The sequence below is a fragment of the Callorhinus ursinus genome, unplaced genomic scaffold, assembly GCF_003265705.2.
Source record: "Callorhinus ursinus isolate GAN/ISIS: 27379988/994484 unplaced genomic scaffold, GSC_fseal_2.0 scaffold33, whole genome shotgun sequence".
Classification (NCBI taxonomy): domain Eukaryota; kingdom Metazoa; phylum Chordata; class Mammalia; order Carnivora; family Otariidae; genus Callorhinus; species Callorhinus ursinus.
Genome location: NW_027397095.1, coordinates 4,494,989 through 4,512,606, shown reverse-complemented (window position 1 = coordinate 4,512,606; position 17,618 = coordinate 4,494,989). Strand labels below are relative to the sequence as shown.

The window sequence follows — 17,618 nt, the reverse complement described above, 5'->3', positions numbered from 1 at the left end:
TGAGTGTTTATAAATTCAACGCCCATGGTTGAGGCTCCTCCGGAAGCATCTCTGTGTTGCGTGGCAAGTGCCAAGGCATCGCAGTAGGTGGGAACCTGCCTGGGAAGTCGGGCACCTCTGTCCACAGACACCAGATGCGACTCCTGGGCTTTTCCCAAGGGACACAGAGACCTCCGAGGTGCCACCGGGGCGTCTTGGGGAAGGTACAAGATGAGGCAACATTCCTGAGGGCCTCTGCCTGGTAGTGGGCTTCTGGCAGATATTTTGGCTTTTTGTCTCCAAATTGCCAACGCCCACCAGCCAACGACCACCAGGACACTCCTGGGGTTGGACAAGTTAGGTTTGCTGCTCACTGCAGTGATGAGGAATGCGCATGGGGAACCACAGGGTGTGTCAGGAAGAGGGTACTAGAAAAGATTTATTAAAGGATTTGGGCCAGGCTGGGTGATTGGGGGAGGGCTGAAGGAAGCAGGGCTTTGCTTTGGATTGGATGCTATCAAGAAGCTCGAATAATCCAACCATTGGGCGCCTTATTCGGTAAGTTTTATCCTATAGGAGGGCAGAGGAGAGTGAGGCTCAAGCTGTAACTGGTAAGGCGGCAGCAATCTCTCCCATGAGACAGTATGGGGGTGGGTGGGTGTTGGTCATCTCTGTGGTTTGGGCAACGGTCATGTTTTTGTCTGTATTCACACATGATTACGAAGTGGTCTTGTTTCTGTCTGCCTCCGCCATGGTCAGAGCGGCCGTGTGCGATGCTAGCGTCCCGTCAATCTCTTTACATTCAACAGAATACCCAGGCCTGACCGTGAGCGCCAGGCCCTCTGTAGTGACATCACTGCCCCACTGACAGCCGCTCCCCCCCCGCCCCCCCACCGACCAGGCCAGCCTCCGGGTGTCAGGGGCTGCATTTCTCTTTCTTGAACTATCCGTTTTGAGATGAGCCCTGTTTTCCGACCAGGGCTTGGCAGTCCGGTATCTAAATATTTCGACCCTCCCTGTACTCTGACCCGGTCACACCCATCTGTAGAACCAGCCAGGCAAGGGAACGTCATCACTGGCTTGGGCTGTGTGTCTCTGTGTGTGGTTTTGTGTACATGTGTCTGTGCCCGCCAGAAATTCCCTGATAAGTTGGGAAAGAGGCCAGAGGCAGTTCTACTTCACCTCTGGGCCCAGCAGGACTTCCCCTCTGCCCAGAGAGCAAGGCACTGGGATCGGGTCCCAACAGTCTCCAGGGGAGCAAGGGTGCCCCGCGTTAGGTGGAGTCAGGGAAGGACCGAGGGGATATTGCAACAGCCAAACTTGAGAGGAGCGGGAAAGGGAAGGGGTAGTGGTGGAAGGGAGGGGAGAGTTCCTTTGTATAAATGGGTCTCTAGAGAAGCTGCTAATTTTCCTTCAAGGAAGCAGCCTGCAGTAGGTCACTCTGGATCCCCACCCCCATCCCTTTCTGCTGTAAGCTTCTTGTCTCCCAAATGGGCCCTGTTGATTAGAACAATGACAACAAATTCACATATGTTGACCTCATCCTCCACTAAGAGGCTTACTCTGACTCCTTTCCAGTCAAACGTGCTTCCTTCACTCAGGTCCATCTCTCCAGCTAAAGTGTGAGGCCATCTCCTGGGTGCCTCAGGGGTGGCCAGGCAAAGGCCAGTACCGCCATGATGTGGTGCTGAGGTGCCATGGGGTATCATTTGTAAAATGGCAAAGAAAAGTGAAATGGAAGTCAAGTGGGTGGGCTCCAAACACCCAGTGTTTTGGCAGAGCCCCAACCCTTCTTTGCAGGGTGTGGCTGGCCCCGTATTGCACTGTGTGGTGGCCCAGCTGCTCCCAGGCTGGCTCTCAGGGGCCGGAACTCAGCTGGTACTGCTCCTCGTCTGTCTGGTTAGAAAAAGGTCCCTGCAATCCTTGGGGGCCTGGACAGATCAAATGCATCCTGGGTATCTGTGGCAAGTCTCGGCAGTGGGTGAAGTGATGGGGGTCTGATAACCTGGATTACAGAGAACAGAGGTTACAAGGCAGAGGGTCATTTTTGCAGTAAGCCCTGTTATCTAGCATCATCCAACCAAGCGACCAAGGACTTGTTCAGGACTCTGCCGGGGTTTGGGGGGATGGGGCACATTGTCCTCATTCTGAGAAAAAAAAAAGTCTCTGTTCTGGGATAGTTTACTATCAATTCAGGGAGTGAATGTTAATAAAGCGGAGAATGACTTAATGAACAATCAAGTTCAAAGGTGGTAGGTGCAATTGGAGTTCAGAGATGAAATCATGCATGGGCACTAATCCAACTGGTACCGCGTTACCAAGGTGCAATTTCATTTGGGCCTTGAGAGGTGAGCAGGAGGGGGTAGGTAAAAGGGAACAGGGATGACATTCCAGATGTGGAGAGCACGAACAGAAGTTTAAAGGCATCAATAAACCAGATGTGTATGTGTACATGCGCACGTGTGTCTGTTGTGGGAAAGGAGGCTGGATGGGGGCAGAGTGGGCTGCGGTCAGGAGCTCTGGGGAAGATTCGGACCTGGTATGATTGATGACAAGGAGTCACTGTACATTCTTCAACGGGGGGGAGGGGGTGGAGCTGGGAGGACATGGACTGACGCTTTAGGAAGTGATCTAGCAGCAGTTGAGGACGGTTGCTCTGGCTGATCTCCATTCTTGGCATGTCCACAGTACTTTGTGTCTTTCTATGGACACATCTCACTAGGATACTCCTGTGTTCACGTGTCTGCTTTCCTCAAGTGGCCAAGTTTCCTCCACCTGCCTATTCTGACATCCACCTGACTCACAGTAGACACTCAACGAACACTGACGAGATGAATAAATCATTTTACTTTTTTTCTTAAAGATTTTATTTATTTATTTGAGAGAGAGAATGGGAGAGAAAGCATGAGCAGGGGGAGAGGCAGAGAGAGAGGGAGAAGCAGGCTCCCCGCTGAGCAGGGAGCCCGATGCGGGACTCGATCCTGAGACTCCAGGATCATGACCTGAGCTGAAGGCAGTTGCTTAACCAACTGAGCCACCCAGGCGCCCCCATTTCATTTTACTTAACTGAATTACAATGACACTCTATACAAGGATAACAACTGTCAAAAAATTAGACTAAATTGCACATACCACTAAAAAAAGACAATTCACAATTTGATCTTTTAAAAGATGATTTGTGAACCGCTTCAGGATCTTAGAACTACCGCCATCTTTGTAAGTAGCAATGAGCACCGCAGAATCAGTCCTATTTCATACGACGTTAGGTGAGTTTTCTACATATGGATTGGGATATGCCATGCATCAGATCATATTTCACTAAACCTGTGTACATATAGTAAGAACCTGTCCTGGTGCAGCTAATTTTTTTTTTAAAGATTTTAAGTAATCTCTACACCCTACATGGGGCTTGAACTCATGACCTTGAGATCAAGAGTTGCATGCTCTTCTGACTGAGCCTGCTGGGCGCCCCAAGATTTGATTTATTTATTTATTTAGTTTTTGTTAATTTTTTTTTAAAGATTTTACTTATTTGACAAGAGACACAGCGAGAGAGGGAACACAAGCAGGGGGAGTGGGAGAGGGAGAAGCAGGCTTCCCGCCGAGCAGGGAGCCCGATGCGGGGCTCGATCCCGGGAGCCTGGGATCATGACCTGAGCCAAAGGCAGACACTTAATGACTGAGCCACCCAGGTGCCCCAAGATGATTTTTCAAAGTTAATTTGAAATATAAAAAATGAGTTGATTTATGAACCTCTGACTTCTGTTCTTGGGAAATTATCTGTAAAGTGAGGTGTGTCTATAAGCCTATTTTAGGTCAAAGGGGCGAGGGGAGAGATTTCTAGTTTGAGGGACAGTGCATGGAGGAGTTGAGATGGGAGGTGAGAGATCCCGATCCCTCAGAGAGTCAGTCTCAGGTTTAGCCATGAAGCACCAGGTCTCTGAACCCTTGCTTCTTTTGCAGTAAGTGATCTTTCTGGCCCCTTGCAGGTCCAAGCCAGTTCTGAGCAGGACAACAGGAATTGTTCCGGGTAAAGCAGAATCTGTTCCGTGTGTTTCTGTGTTCACTCATTTAACAGTGGATGGGGCCAGAGAGACATTCAGAAACTGAAAGCAGTTGAGAGTGTGGAGCAGGGAATACAAGGCCGAAACAAATCACGCACTTGGTAGGAGTTCCAGTGTGCTTGCTTGCTGATATGCACAACTTTCCTCCCTTCGCCCACCCGTTCCCTTTCAAAGAGAACAGAAGTTAATTTAGAAGAATCAGGTTTTATTTAGTGATGTGAACATTAAGAATCTGCCTACATGATTGAAATATTCACAAAGGACTTTACCATTCACACTCATATGCAGAGGAAGTCTGCTGAATAAAAAATGCTCCTTTACTCATCCAAGCTGCTGTCAGGGACAGCAAAGGGCTTGCCTGTTCCACTGGGGGGCTTCAGTCCTCATGAATGTTGAATAGTTTGGCTACTTCATTGAGATCTTCGTGTTGCTCACCGTCTTTAATGATCTGAGGGAGAGAGGAACAATGGGTCACCGACTCGCTTCGTGTGCGCCAGGCCGGCCTGCACAATGGGGAGGCCTGGGCCAGTCCCCACGTCGCCCTGGGAGGGAGCTGTGGGAACAGCTTTCTGTTAACCCCAAATGAGTGTGTGCCAACTCCCCGGCCACCCAGCCAAGTCCTGAGTGAAAAAGAAACGCTCCCGAGCCAAGGCTACACCTTTGTTCTGCTCAGGCACAGGCTGACCCGGGTGGACAATGCACAGCAGGGCACCTGATGAAGTCCGGGGTACGTTTTCCCATCTTCCTCGAGGAGCGCTGACAGGTACCCACCTTCCTTGCTATTGGCATTCGGTTGAAGATGTTCCACAGCACGATCCCCACCACTACTTTGTCCCTGAGGTAGAAGATGACACCTTTGCCGTAGTCCTCCCCTTGGGCAGGGGCCTGGGGGACTACAGGATTGCTGGGAGGAACAGCGATTTCTGAGGCCTCAGACTCTGTCTCACTCTCTGAGCGGATACCAGTCCCTGTGGCCAACCCCCAGAACAAACAAAATAAAAACAAAACAGAGTCAGTTATGAACTTAGGAAATTCTAGAAGGCAAGTATCTTCTGACACTTGCTTCAACCTGCTCCTAGAGGATTTGTTTTTGTGCCCTCTTAGTAAACACTGGCCGTCTCCAGCTCCTCTCCACTGGCAAAGCCGACCAAAGCTCTTCCTTGCCGAGTCTCCGGGGCACTGCGTCAGTCTGACCTGGAACTTCCTTCCCTTACCATTTCACTTTAAATGTATGCTATAGATTCTTTCCCAGTATCTGGATTTCTTCCAACTGCAGAAGACTAGCTCTTGTCCTCTGAGAAACATTCGAGAGCCGCACAGTCCAGTACAGTAGCCACTAGCCACAAACAGCAATTCTAGTTCCGTTATTAAAAGGTAATGAAAATTTTATCTATTTTAACCAAAATTAAATCAAATGTAAAATTCAGTTCCTCATTTGCACTAGCCACATTTCAAGTGCTAAACAGCCACACGCAGCTAGGGGCTATGTAGTGGACAGAGCAGGAACAGAACACTGCCCCTGGAGCATAAAGGTCCACTGGACAGTGCTGCTAGAGAGGTCCTCTGGCCAAAGCAGGAGAGGGCACTTCCATACGGACAAACCGCAGTGCAGGGGGTTCCTCCTGGGGAGGGGGCATGCTGTCCTCTGAGAACAGTCAGGCTCCGAACAATACTGCCCAGGGTACAGAGTAGTGCTCTGGAGTTTCTTAGTCCCCGGGGCCCTCTCCTGGATCCACTTCTCCGGAGAGGGCCGGATGAAGGAGCGGGGGTATGTTACCCACTTGGATTACACAGGAAAAGGACCTACATGTCCATGTAATGTCTTGTTCTCTCCTTTAAAGAGCAACCTGTTCTTGAAACGCCTCTGACAAGAGGACACGGAGGTTAAATAACTTCAGCTAGGGTCATGGAAGGGAGAGAGAACAGGTCTAAGAGTTAATGAAAGAGTCGTGTGTGGGAGAGAAGTTCATTCCGTGAGAGGTGCCTCCCGTCCAAAGAAAACCTGGCAGTAAGATGTGACAAATGGAATTACAGGCAGCTCAAGAATTACTCGGTCCAGTTCTTCACGGCCCAGGGTCCGTGGAGGATTGCAGGTCCTACACTAAGGTTCTTGGGATTAGTAGGAGGCTAATAATAATAATGATAATAAAAAATAAAAATCTTAAAAGTTCAGGTTTTCTTCAGCACGCAGGGCTTCCTAGTCCCTAGAGGCAAACTAAACCAGAGTTGCTGAGCCAGCCGGGGCCCGGAGGAGAGGACGAACACCCACATCTGAGTCTACGCTCTGACCAGGTTACCTGATTTTGCCAGCTCTCAGCCCAAGAAAGAGTAAGGACTTTGGGTTGGGTTTATTTTAAAGCACAACATGAAGAAAGGCTTTCACTGACAGTTCCCTCTGGCCAATACAGAAACCCCTTGTTCAGGAGAATCTGGACCACTGCTTCTCAACACTCTTCTCAGAGAAGTAGTTGGGCTTCCTTACCTGACTGCTCTGTGGCAGATTTTGGGTTGTCTTGTGCAGTTGCTTTTGCAAACACACCGACTGTGGGCAAACTACTGTCCACAAGACCAATAGCTTCATAGCCAACATCGGGGCCCAAATCACTCCTAAGGAAGGAGAGACAAGAGGGTGTTCTGTCAAGGGGACTGCAAAGAATGACACGGTGGTATATTTTTTATTTTTTCTAAGACACCACACTTTGATTCATGCCAACCAAAGAACCTGGTATGTGCAACAAGGGAAAACGCCAAACTGATCGGTCTGCTTGCCAGGGCATCTGGGGACACTCGTGAGAAAGCACTGTTATCCCAAAGCAGCTTTTATTTTCCTTAAGAAGCCATTATACATATCACATATCCATACACTGATCTACACTTTCTGAAATTTATCCATGTTTTTATCCCTTGGGGAGTGATGGGTTCATCAACTTTACTATTCACTACCTTCCTTTAACTCAACCTAAAACTGCCCTGCTGGCGCTGTAAAGGGTGCTCCATATTTACAGAATTCAGAATCTGAGATCCTTTACAGCTTCATCAATGGATGGTATCTCCTCTGAGCCTTCATTTGTTCAAGGCTGGAATGCCTCCATCCACTTGATCATTTTATTTTAATTGTTCTTCTTGGGATGGTTTTGTAATCACGTGAGGCTACTACTCATGGTTTTGTTTCTGGTGCTCTACCTTTTTCCATCATTTAATTAAGTAAGTGATTAAGTAAGTAAAATTTGAGGATAGTTGACACACCGTGTTACATTCATCTCAGGCATACAGCTCAGTGATTTGATGAGTTTACACACTGCTGTACTCACCACAAGCATAGCTACCATCTGTCCCCTTATGCTATTTGAGTGTCATGGACTAAATTCCTTATGCTCTGCTTTTTATTCCTGTGTTGTCATTTCTTGACCACAGAAGCTCACTGGACTGGTATCTTCAGGGAATGGTCTACAGTGACTTCTCGGATACTGGTCCTGAGACCTAACTGATGATTATCTACCTATGGACTCTTTTGTTCCTAACCGCATTATCTTACAGGTGTTGACCCCGAAACCCATCTGTTATGTTTCTGCTGCCCGCTCACAAAACTGTGTGTGATTGTCTTGAAATGTATTCTCACCAGCTGAGAAGTTCCCCAATAGAAACTGCTTAGAGGCTTCTGAAACCTTGAAGTTTTTTTATGCATCCCATCTTTCAAAGCAATAAGAGGAGAGTGTGCCAAATAAGGCCAATCCCAGTACTCAGGAATGTCCCTTGCTAACTTTTTGCTATTCAGAGAATTGTCTATAGATGCCTGACTTTGAACTGCTGATCTTAATTAAGGGTTACATATGAGTGGGCTGCTTTTTTTTTTCCTCTTAAAGTAATCCCTGCACCCAACATGGGGCTCAAACTCACGACCCTGAGATCAAGGGCTGCATGTTTCACCGACTGAGCCAGCCGGGTGCCCCTGGGCTGCCTTTCTGTCGGTACGTTGGGCTCATTAGGGTTAGCACCGAAGAACAAATGAAAACATGCTGCCGTCTCTAGCTAAGAGTACACGTTTGTACCGCCTCCTGCAGCTCAAACTCTGAGCTATTTTACCAGAAGTGCTGATGCCATCTCCACGCATTCACCTAGTCTGACTTATGCCAGGTGGGGCCTTTTACCAGAAGGCTGCTTGGGTGTAGAATGCATGGAAACAAGATAGATTTTTTCTCCCCTCTGTAAGAAGCTAATTGGCCCACATGGAAACCAAACTGTAACTCTGGTCGCATTAATTCTGTGTTCTAACCAGTTGAGTCCGCAAGGTACAAAACTATTACCAGAACATTGACTGATGCCAGTATGGCTTAGCAGCTCCAGTCATATTTTCTCCGGCCAATCTTCCGCTCACAACAGCGTGATCATGGTGCTCTACCCTCCTCCTACCCAACTTTATATCGTAGAAGCATGCAGCATCTCCTGCCTTTGGAAACAAGTACATTATATGAGCACATGATAAAAAAAAAAAAAATGACAGAACATACATTTTGAGGGCTCAAAAAAAACCCTTGTGCCGTTAACTAATTAGTGTTTTCCATTTATGGGCCAGAATCGCACCTACACTTAACTAAAAAAAGTTGAGATTCCATTTTTAAAAAACTATTCTATGCTAACCCCCCAAAACAAAAAAACTATTTCTATGCTTCCACAATGCGAACTGAAATCTTCTATGCTGCAGCTCACACCTATTTCTTCTCTCATTCTGCTCTTAGCAGAGACCGAATATTTAATAACTGTGATTTGCAAAATATTCTTTCCTATGCATGGAAACCAGTTTTTAGGTATGAGACCGCCTCTCACCTAGAAATCTTTTCCAAGATAGGATTTTCTTTTTTTTAAAAGATTTTATTCACTTATTCATGAGAGACACAGAGAGAGGCAGAGGGAGAAGCAGACTCTCCCGCGAGGGAGCCCGAAGTGGGACTCGATCCCAGGACCCTGGGATCACGACCAGAGTGGAAGGCAGATGCTCAACTGACTGAGGCACCCAGGCACCCCAAGATAAGGTTTTCTTTTGGTCATTCAGTATCTATTCGTTCATTCACCAAATATTTATGGAAAACTTATTTCTGTACAAAGCATTATACTGTCTGGGTGGCTGTGACAAACCTGACCCCCACTTTGCCCACAAAGAGCATATAACCTACCTGAGGAAGATGCAGCATCATCCCTCACTAGAATGCAATGCAAACCAGCAGGGTGCCATGTGACAGGTACAGAGTAAGTGAGCTCAGTGTTTCAAGCAGAGAGAGAGCCTCCGGCTGGAGGTGAACAAGGCCAACATCACTAAGGACATGGCACGTGAGTGCTCTAACCCTTTGTGGCTATTCAGACTCCCCCAAGGCAACCTAAAAATCTAATGTGAGCAATGGTGAAATAAACTATGAAATCCACCTGGTGGACTATTATACAGTCTTTAGAATCTGAAGCAATGTGGAAAATACATTAGCATGGTAAGTAAAAAAAGAGAAGAACACAAATGTTTATTGTAGTACACTCACCATGACCATCTACAACAAAGGGAAAAAAACCTATGCAGAAGAAAATGAAGGGAAGGAAATACACCAAAATATCGGTGGTTGCTGTAGGTGATTTCCCCCCTTTCTCTTTTTTTCCTTCCCCCTTTCTCATTCTTTTTTTTTTTAAAGATTTTATTTATTTATTTGACAGAGAGAGACACAGCGAGAGAGGGAACACAAGCAAGAGGAGTGGGAGAGGGAGAAGCAGGCTCCCTGCGGAGCAGGGAGCCCGATGCGGGGCTCGATCCCAGGACCCTGGGACCATGACCTGAGCCGAAGGCAGACACTTAACGACTGAGCCACCCAGGCACGTCCCCCTTTCTCATTCTTATCTGTCTTCCATATTGAGTGCATATTGCTTTTTTAAAGATTTATTTATTTTAGAGAGGTGGGGAGGGGCAGAAGGAGAGGGAGAGTGAGAATCCCAAGCACACTCCCCACTGAGCATGGAGCCCCATATGGGGCTTGATCTCACAACCCCAAGATCATGACGTGAGCCAAAATCAAGAGTCGGATGCCCAGCTGACTGAGCCACCCAGGTGCTCCTACATATTGCGTTTATAACAAGTTTTAAAAAACCCAGTATACTCTAGGCGCACCTGGGTGGCTCAGTCAGTTAAGCGTCCAATGTGTGATTTCAGCTCAGGTCATGATCTCTGGGTCCTGGGATCGAGCCCTGAGTCGGGCTGTGCGCTCAGCAGCAGGGACTCTGCTTGGGACTCTCTCTCTCCCTCTGCCCCTCCCCCTGCTCATGCTCGCTCTAAAATAAATAAATAAATCTCTAAAAAAATGCAGTACACTTTATCTTTAAAAAAAAAAAAGCTTTAAGGGAAAAACACCCTTCTTAGTTGCAGAGTCCATAATCAAACACAATACACTTGTAATGATCTAACAATGGGGAAATTACCTCATGGTTCCTACATACTATAGTCTTGTTTGTGTCATAACATTTTTTAAAACAGCTAAAAATAGTGCTCAAAGATAACGAAAACAGAGTAATTTTCCCTTCTAGGGAATGTTATAAAACTGCCTCATCCTCCATTCCCTGGGCTCACTTTCGGGCAAAGGGAACAGCGGATCCATCTGAAAGCTGGGCACATGCCCATCAGGGCAATGCCGATGGCAGCTGCCAACCATAGAACGGGAAGAACTCTATTTCGGTAGGCGCACACACTGTTCATTTCCTTTTCCACTAGCTTGTGGCATGCAGCCATACCTGATCTTGTAAATCAAGTAGTGGAGTTTCTGTTCTTCACCCTCGGCCTCCAAACATTCTGACTCTATCTGGGCAAGGTGCTGACGAGCTTTCGCACACTGCCAGGCAGACTTGCTCACAGGCTGGGGACAAGGAACCATGCCCACTTGTGCTGTTGCACACTTACCACCCAGATGTTGGAGCGGGCTTGGAGCTCTGCATTTACCCGGAAGCCACCAAAATCAGAGTCTATCTCTAGTCCACCCGTCTTGGCCAACTCAACATTGGGCTCCAGGCCCACAGCTGCCACTATGTGGTCAGTTTCTACCTGAGGGAAAAAAAAAGAAATAATTCAGCCAGGGGCAACTGGGTGGTTCAGTCGTTAAGCATCTGCCTTCGGCTCAGGTCATGATCTCAGGGTCCTGGGATCCAGCCACGCATCGAGCTCCCTGCTCAGCGGGAAGGCTGCTTCTCCCTCTCCCACTCCCCCTGCTTGTGTTCCCTCTCTCGCTGTGTCTTTCTCTGTCAAATAAGCAAAATCTTTTGAAAAAAAAAAAAGTAATTCAGCCGGTTACCACAGTTTCCATGTATGTCTACGGACATAGCAACTGTACTTTATTTTACTACGAAGTGGAGCTTTACAAAAAAAAAAAAACAAAAACAAAAATACAAAACAAAAAAACCCCCCAACTCACTGATTAACTCACATAACTCTGGTAAACAGATTTAAAGGTCTACTTTGTAAACTTCCTCCAACACAAATCTACCCCACATTGTCGGAACAGAAATCTGCCACCCTTGTAAGGTCTCAAAAATCTGTGATACAGACGGGAGGGGGGAAGTGGTTCACAGGTGTCTACTCTGGCTCTCATCATTCTTATTTGAATGGAGAGAATAGTTCATTCAGAAAATTATGACAGTGTTAATGGTGGCTGCCACGAAAACTATCCACTGTTATCAAACGAAGGAGTAAGAATGAGGAAAGGGGAGGGGAGAGCTGGAAGGTCTGGCAGCCCATCTTCCCCTCCTTACCTTCCGGCCATCTTTCAACTTGATGAGTAACTTGCCACCACTGACTCCAACTGATTGCACAATCGCATTGGGAAGCACCTTAACCCCCTCTGTGAAGGCAAACAAGACCTGAGGCTGAGCGTGCGAGCGTCCCACCTTCATGACGAGTAGGGAAGATGACTAAAGGCACCCCCCATCATAAAACCAGTAATCATCAGCACGTAGGCAGCCTTGGGGAACTGCAAGAACCCACACCCACAGTTCATTTTCGGTACTTCCGGGAATTTGGTGCGTCAGATTCAGAACGCCTATAGGAACTTGGCTGAGTGGAGAATGGTAGAACTATTTCATCTGCCAGGTGATATGGCTTATGTCAAGGGGGTTCCCAAAGAAGCCAACTTTGCGTTAGGCCTCATTCAAAGGAAAGAGCGGCAGCATATGGAAAGTCTCTCTACCTCGTCTGACTTTTTCCATGGTCCAGTTGCTGAGGTATTCAGGGAGGATCTTTCCCATATTTCCTTTCTCAGGGAAGAGCTGAATCACTTCTGTACCCAAAGCTCGAGCTGGGAAGAAGAAACACACTAGGTAGAGCAGGAGGCAAAAGCCAATCCTGGGAAGACAGGAAGAGAAGTGAAGGAGCAGCAGGTTGCCATTCGTGACACACAGGACAATGCTGCGACCTAGGCCAGAGCTCCTATTTGTGGGGCACTGACAAGGCAAATATAACAGGTGCCAGAACTGCTGTCCCTGGATTCAACTACACACCATTTACTAAGTGCATTACACCCAGGAATCTGCTCAGGCTCACGCCTGTGCCTTGTGGCCTCTGAAGAGGAAGCACCCTCGTGAGAAGACGCCCCGATTTCACACAGCCAAAAACTGACATTAAGGAAAATGGCTGTCATGAAACATTCAAACTGGAACACACAGAGCTGTCGAACTGGGAAGCATGGTGCGTATGAAGAAATTCTGATTTTTACAGGGAACAGAAGTTCAAATATACATACAACTCTGTAGTCTACATTGCCCTTACCATCTTAATAACTCACTTTCCTTACTATTTTATTTCTTTTTTAAAAGACTTTTTTTTTTTTTTAAAGATTTTATTTATTTATTTGAGAGAGAGAGAATGAGAGACAGAGAGCACGAGAGGGAAGAGGGTCAGAGGGAGAAGCAGACTCCCTGCTGAGCAGGGAGCCCGATGTGGGACTCGATCCCGGGACTCCAGGATCATGACCTGAGCCGAAGGCAGTCGCCCAACCAACTGAGCCACCCAGGCGCCCTTTTAAAAGACTTTTTTAAAAAAGATTTATCAGGGGCACCTGGGTGGCTCAGTAGGTTAAGTGTCTGCCTTCGGCTTGGGTCATGATCCCGGGCTCCTGGGATCAAGCCCCGTGTCAGATCCCTTGCTCAGTGGGAAGTCTGCTTCTCTCTCTCCCTCTGTGTGTGCGCACGCATGCTCTCTCTCTCAAATAAATAACATCTTTAAAAAAATAAAAATAAAAAAATAAAAGATGTATCAGATGCTTAACCGAATGAGCCATCCAGGCACCCCTAAAGGTTTTATTTTTAAGTAATCTCTATACCCAATGTGGGCCTCGAACTCACAACCCTGAGATCAAGAGTCATACACTCGGGGCACCTGGGTGGCTCAGTTGGTTAAGCAACTGCCTCTGGCTCAGGTCATGATCCTGGAGTCCCGGGATCGAGTCCCGCATCGGGCTCCCTGCCCGGCAGGGAGTCTGCTTCTCCCTCTGACCCTCCCCCCTCTCATGTGCTCTCTCTCATTCTCTCTCTTTCAAATAAATAAATAAAATCTTTAAAAAAAAAAGAGTCATATGCTCTACCAACTGAGCCAGCCAGGCATCCCCTTAATACTTTATTTCTGAGGAGTCCTGGCTTAGAGGCTAGAGGAAGGGAAAGAAAGCATTTCTGCTCAGTTGCTCAGATGACAGCTTTTTGGTCACTAAGGGATTCCTCACGAGAACTAAGCTCAGTGCTTAGCTTTTCACCATATAAATCTTTTTTTTTTTTTTAAGTGAACTCTACCCCCAATGTGGGGCCTGAACTCACATCCCCAAGATCAAGAGTTGCATGCTCTACTGACTAAGGCAGCCAGGCACCCCTTACCACATAAATCTTAATCAAACTCTTTCTACTGATCCTGGCAAATGCATCCCTGGAATTTGTGAGAGCCCCAAAAAGCATGGGATATAAAACCAGAGAAAGAAAAATTGAGGTCACTGCTCAGTACTCACCCTTTCTGCCAAGAGCGCAGGCCAGTTCACTCCCAAGGAAGCCCCCACCGATTATCGTAATTGACTTGACTTCCCGGGAGATCTTCTCTAAGGCTCTAAAGTCTCCAATCTGCAGGATCACACCAGTTTAGTGCACTCATTTCCCCAAAGGGGCATAGGATAACACCAAGAAATATTTTCAGCTAAATCTTTGACATGTAATTTGCACATAAAATCTTCTCCTTGTAAGAAGTGGCTCAATTATAGCCTCTGTTACTGATGTAAATTTCTCGCCCTTGGAACATTCCTTCTAGCATCAGTGGTTCTCAACTGGGGGCAGTTTCACCCCCTCTCCCTCAGCGGACATTTGGTAATTTCTGGAGCCATTTTTGGTTGCCACAACTGGGGGTGAGGAAGTGCTCCTTGCAGCTAGCAGGTAGAGGCCGGGGATGCTGCTAAATATCCTATATGCACAGGCCAGCCCCTCACGACGAACAGTCATCCAGCCCAAAATGTCAATGGTGCCAAAGGCTGATAAACCTTATCTGATCAAGAATTTAAAGGATGGGGGCGCCTGGGTGGCTCAGTCGTTAAGCGTCTGCCTTCGGCTCAGGTCATGATCCCAGCGTCCTGGGATCAAGCCCCACATCGGGCTCCTTGCTCTGCCGGAAGCCTGCTTCTCCCTCTCCCACTCCCCCTGCTTGTGTTCCCTCTCTCACTGTGTCTCTCTGTCAAATAAATAAATAAAATCTTAAAAAAAAAAAAAGAATTTAAAGGATGATAGCAATCTTCTCAAATACCTGTAAGAGTGGCTGGAAAATTTCAGCAGGTGTCCTGAGTAAAGCACAGTGTTAAGAAGCAAAGCGCCCCCCCCCTTCCTTTTTCACTTAGGTACTCGGGTTTTCTCTTCAAAGTCTCTGCAGTAACATTTGCAATGCAAAATGCCAAGAGGCTATAAGGAGTTCCAATGACTCAAAGGCATCAGGAACAAAACAAGTATGGAAGAGCAATTGGGAGGAACTATAGTAAGCAATAAAAAACACTAGATGTATTTTTCGCCTAGGAGCTGAAAACCCTCGAGTGAGGTATTTGAGGTGCAGAGAGAGGAAGTGACTTGCTCAAGGCCAGATAACAAGTCTATAGAAGAGCCATAAATAGAACTCCCATCTCCCAATTCCTGGGTAGTTACTTGGGGACCACATGATTATGCTACCTCTTCAAAAACCAAAAACAATGAAAGCACTAAAGCAGACAATTACCTTTCTGAAAAGCGTTGTTCTACTCTTCACCTCTGCTCCAGCCCTATCAATGGCAGACAGACTTCTTGGAGTGCCTCCTGGAAACAGGAGGAGGAAAACCCTTTAGCCCAACAAGCGAGGAGCTAGCCCAACAAGCGGGGAGCCAGCCCAACAAGCGGGGAGCTAGCCCAAACGTTCCCCCCGCCAAAGGTGGTGCTGTGGCAAGCGAGGTTCTGCTGGTGCCACCTCAGCCTCCACAAGGCCCAGAGGCTTTGTTTCCCTTCACCTGGCCTCCCAGCAGGCTTCTGTCAATTTCCTTGGAGAAGCCATTTGTGAATCTCTACAAAGGGCCCGCCCTCCCTGGAGATGGCCACAAGGCCTCGCTTTTTCCTTCCCCGGTCCCTTCTAGGGGCATCGCCAGAAAGCATGCTATGTTTGTTTAAGCGACCGCTTCAGTCTCCTCTCTCGATTTCTGATCGGAAGTGGCAATGAAGCTGTGAGGCTGTATCACTTCTGGGGCACAGGGCAGAGAGCAGAGGGCAGGGGCTAAACGGGGGGAGGGGAAAAAAGGCCATCCTCTTCAATACCCATCTGTGCCCTTACCCAAAGGAGCAGCAGGGGTACTCCAGAAGGGCTGCTGATCAGATGCCTGTAGTTAGCTGGGCTTTGCACCAAGAGAGGCCACCCACTTCAGGGAGACTGGGTTTTGGTTTTCTTAAGATTAAGTAGTGCCTTCTATACTAAAACCTGAATGAGCTGTACCAGGGAAATCTGTCTGGAGAAATACTCACCTGTTGCAATCAAGCACTTTTCATAGGTTATCTGAGAGCCATCGTTAAGTTTCACCACGTTGCCTCTCACGTCGAGCTGCACTACCTGGGACACACACAGAAAGACAGAGAGATGAGTTAGTTTAAAACGCTTTGGTATTGAGACATAATTCACATAACATTATACTTACCATGTTAAAATGTACAATTCGTGGTTTTTAGTATATTCACAAGGTAGTGCAACCATCACCACTATAATTATAGATCATTTCCATTACCCCAAAAAGGAACCCTGTACCTTTCAGCCGTCAGCCCAGTGAGAAGAATTCGTTCTTGACCCAGGGTGATCCTCAAGAAACCATTTCTAAGTAATCACTGGCACCGCAGTTTCTGGTACCCAGCCTCTTCAAGTGGTCATACTTTCTTAAGCAGCCAACATTAAAACAAATCCCCACAGTCCCCAAAGTCCCTGCCCAATTTGTGGAAATGGAGAACAGAGACGGACTTTTCTGCTTGGCTTTCTTGGAAACCTTATTTCCTGGTTCACAACGCTCCTACATCCTCAACATTTTTACAAGCTGTTTTGTCTAACTTCTACCCTTCGCTAGAACTCAGCTCTCCCGCCAAGGATAGCTCACACGTAGAGACCTCTCATTCACGCACACTCCTCCCCCATCACACCCAGGGGTGGGGGTGCTGGTTGCTGCTGCTGCTTCCAGATTCGTGGGCCCTCACGCCCCTCTGAGAAGCACCCACCTACATCCTACCAGTCACTGTTATGCAGCCACCTCCCGGTCACTCCTCGTTCACTGAAGACCTGGGAAGTTGGCTCATCCTTTTCCTCCTGAGCCACATCCAGAATCCTCTCTCTGAAAGCTCTACTTCTACCTTGAATATCCCATTTTTTGGTCACAGTTTGCCATTCTTCCAGCTTTCTTTCCAGTCCTGCTGTCACCTATACTCGCTTTTTATTTTCTCTGCTTACCCAGTGGGCCGTTCCATTCCTGCTAATCTGGGCCCATGCTAGATCACCCAAACTGTTCTCCTGCTACCACCTCTAATTTCCCTGCACCCTCCTCTTTCTTATGGTGAAGAGCTTGAGATCTGGAGTCAGAGAGACTAGAGATCCAGTCTCTGCTCCCCTCTCTACTAGCTGCGAGGCCATTCGTTCAAGACATACTTATTAAGCACCTACCATGTCAGGGACTGCGTTAAGTATTGGGGACATGATGGTGAGAAAAACAGATACCTTCCCTGTCTCCAGAGTCTAGTAGCCAAGGCAGACAATTTAACATATACAATCAAGAGTGAGAAATGCTCTGATAAGGGCAGTACAGGTAGCCCTAGGGACATGTGATAGGGGCCCTCCGTTGAGCTTTCTGGAGGCAACGACATAAACTGTGATTGGATAGGTGAGTAGTTTCTTTAGCCTTTGGTTTGTCCCTGGGTAAGCTCTCTCTTCAATCCAACCCCCCTAGCTCAACCGTCACACTGCTCACTCTCAGATAACCAACCACCTGGTCCCCTAGTTTATTGCAAGAACAAGTGAAGCCATTAGATGTGATCCTCCTCAGCTTCCCA

At 47.4% G+C, this 17,618-nt stretch overlaps 1 protein-coding gene across 2 annotated transcripts in view; it reads right to left on the bottom strand.

The window, feature by feature from the left end:
• Window positions 1-4,231: 4,231 nt before the first annotated feature.
• Window positions 4,232-17,618, bottom strand: part of AIFM1 (apoptosis inducing factor mitochondria associated 1) — a 33,653-nt gene continuing 20,266 nt past the window's right edge. The window contains exons 7-16 of one of the 2 annotated variants that reach the window (XM_025852547.2): window positions 16,059-16,143; window positions 15,289-15,365; window positions 14,051-14,159; window positions 12,248-12,355; window positions 11,814-11,902; window positions 10,969-11,109; window positions 8,348-8,490; window positions 6,526-6,650; window positions 4,815-5,011; window positions 4,232-4,491 (exon numbers count right to left, since the gene is read on the bottom strand). In XM_025852547.2, the coding sequence (XP_025708332.1) occupies window positions 4,420-4,491; window positions 4,815-5,011; window positions 6,526-6,650; window positions 8,348-8,490; window positions 10,969-11,109; window positions 11,814-11,902; window positions 12,248-12,355; window positions 14,051-14,159; window positions 15,289-15,365; window positions 16,059-16,143 (1,146 nt within the window). In that variant the 3' untranslated portion in view covers window positions 4,232-4,419. The remainder of the gene's footprint in view (window positions 4,492-4,814; window positions 5,012-6,525; window positions 6,651-8,347; window positions 8,491-10,968; window positions 11,110-11,813; window positions 11,903-12,247; window positions 12,356-14,050; window positions 14,160-15,288; window positions 15,366-16,058; window positions 16,144-17,618) is intronic. The other variant, XM_025852548.2, reaches the window with a different exon arrangement.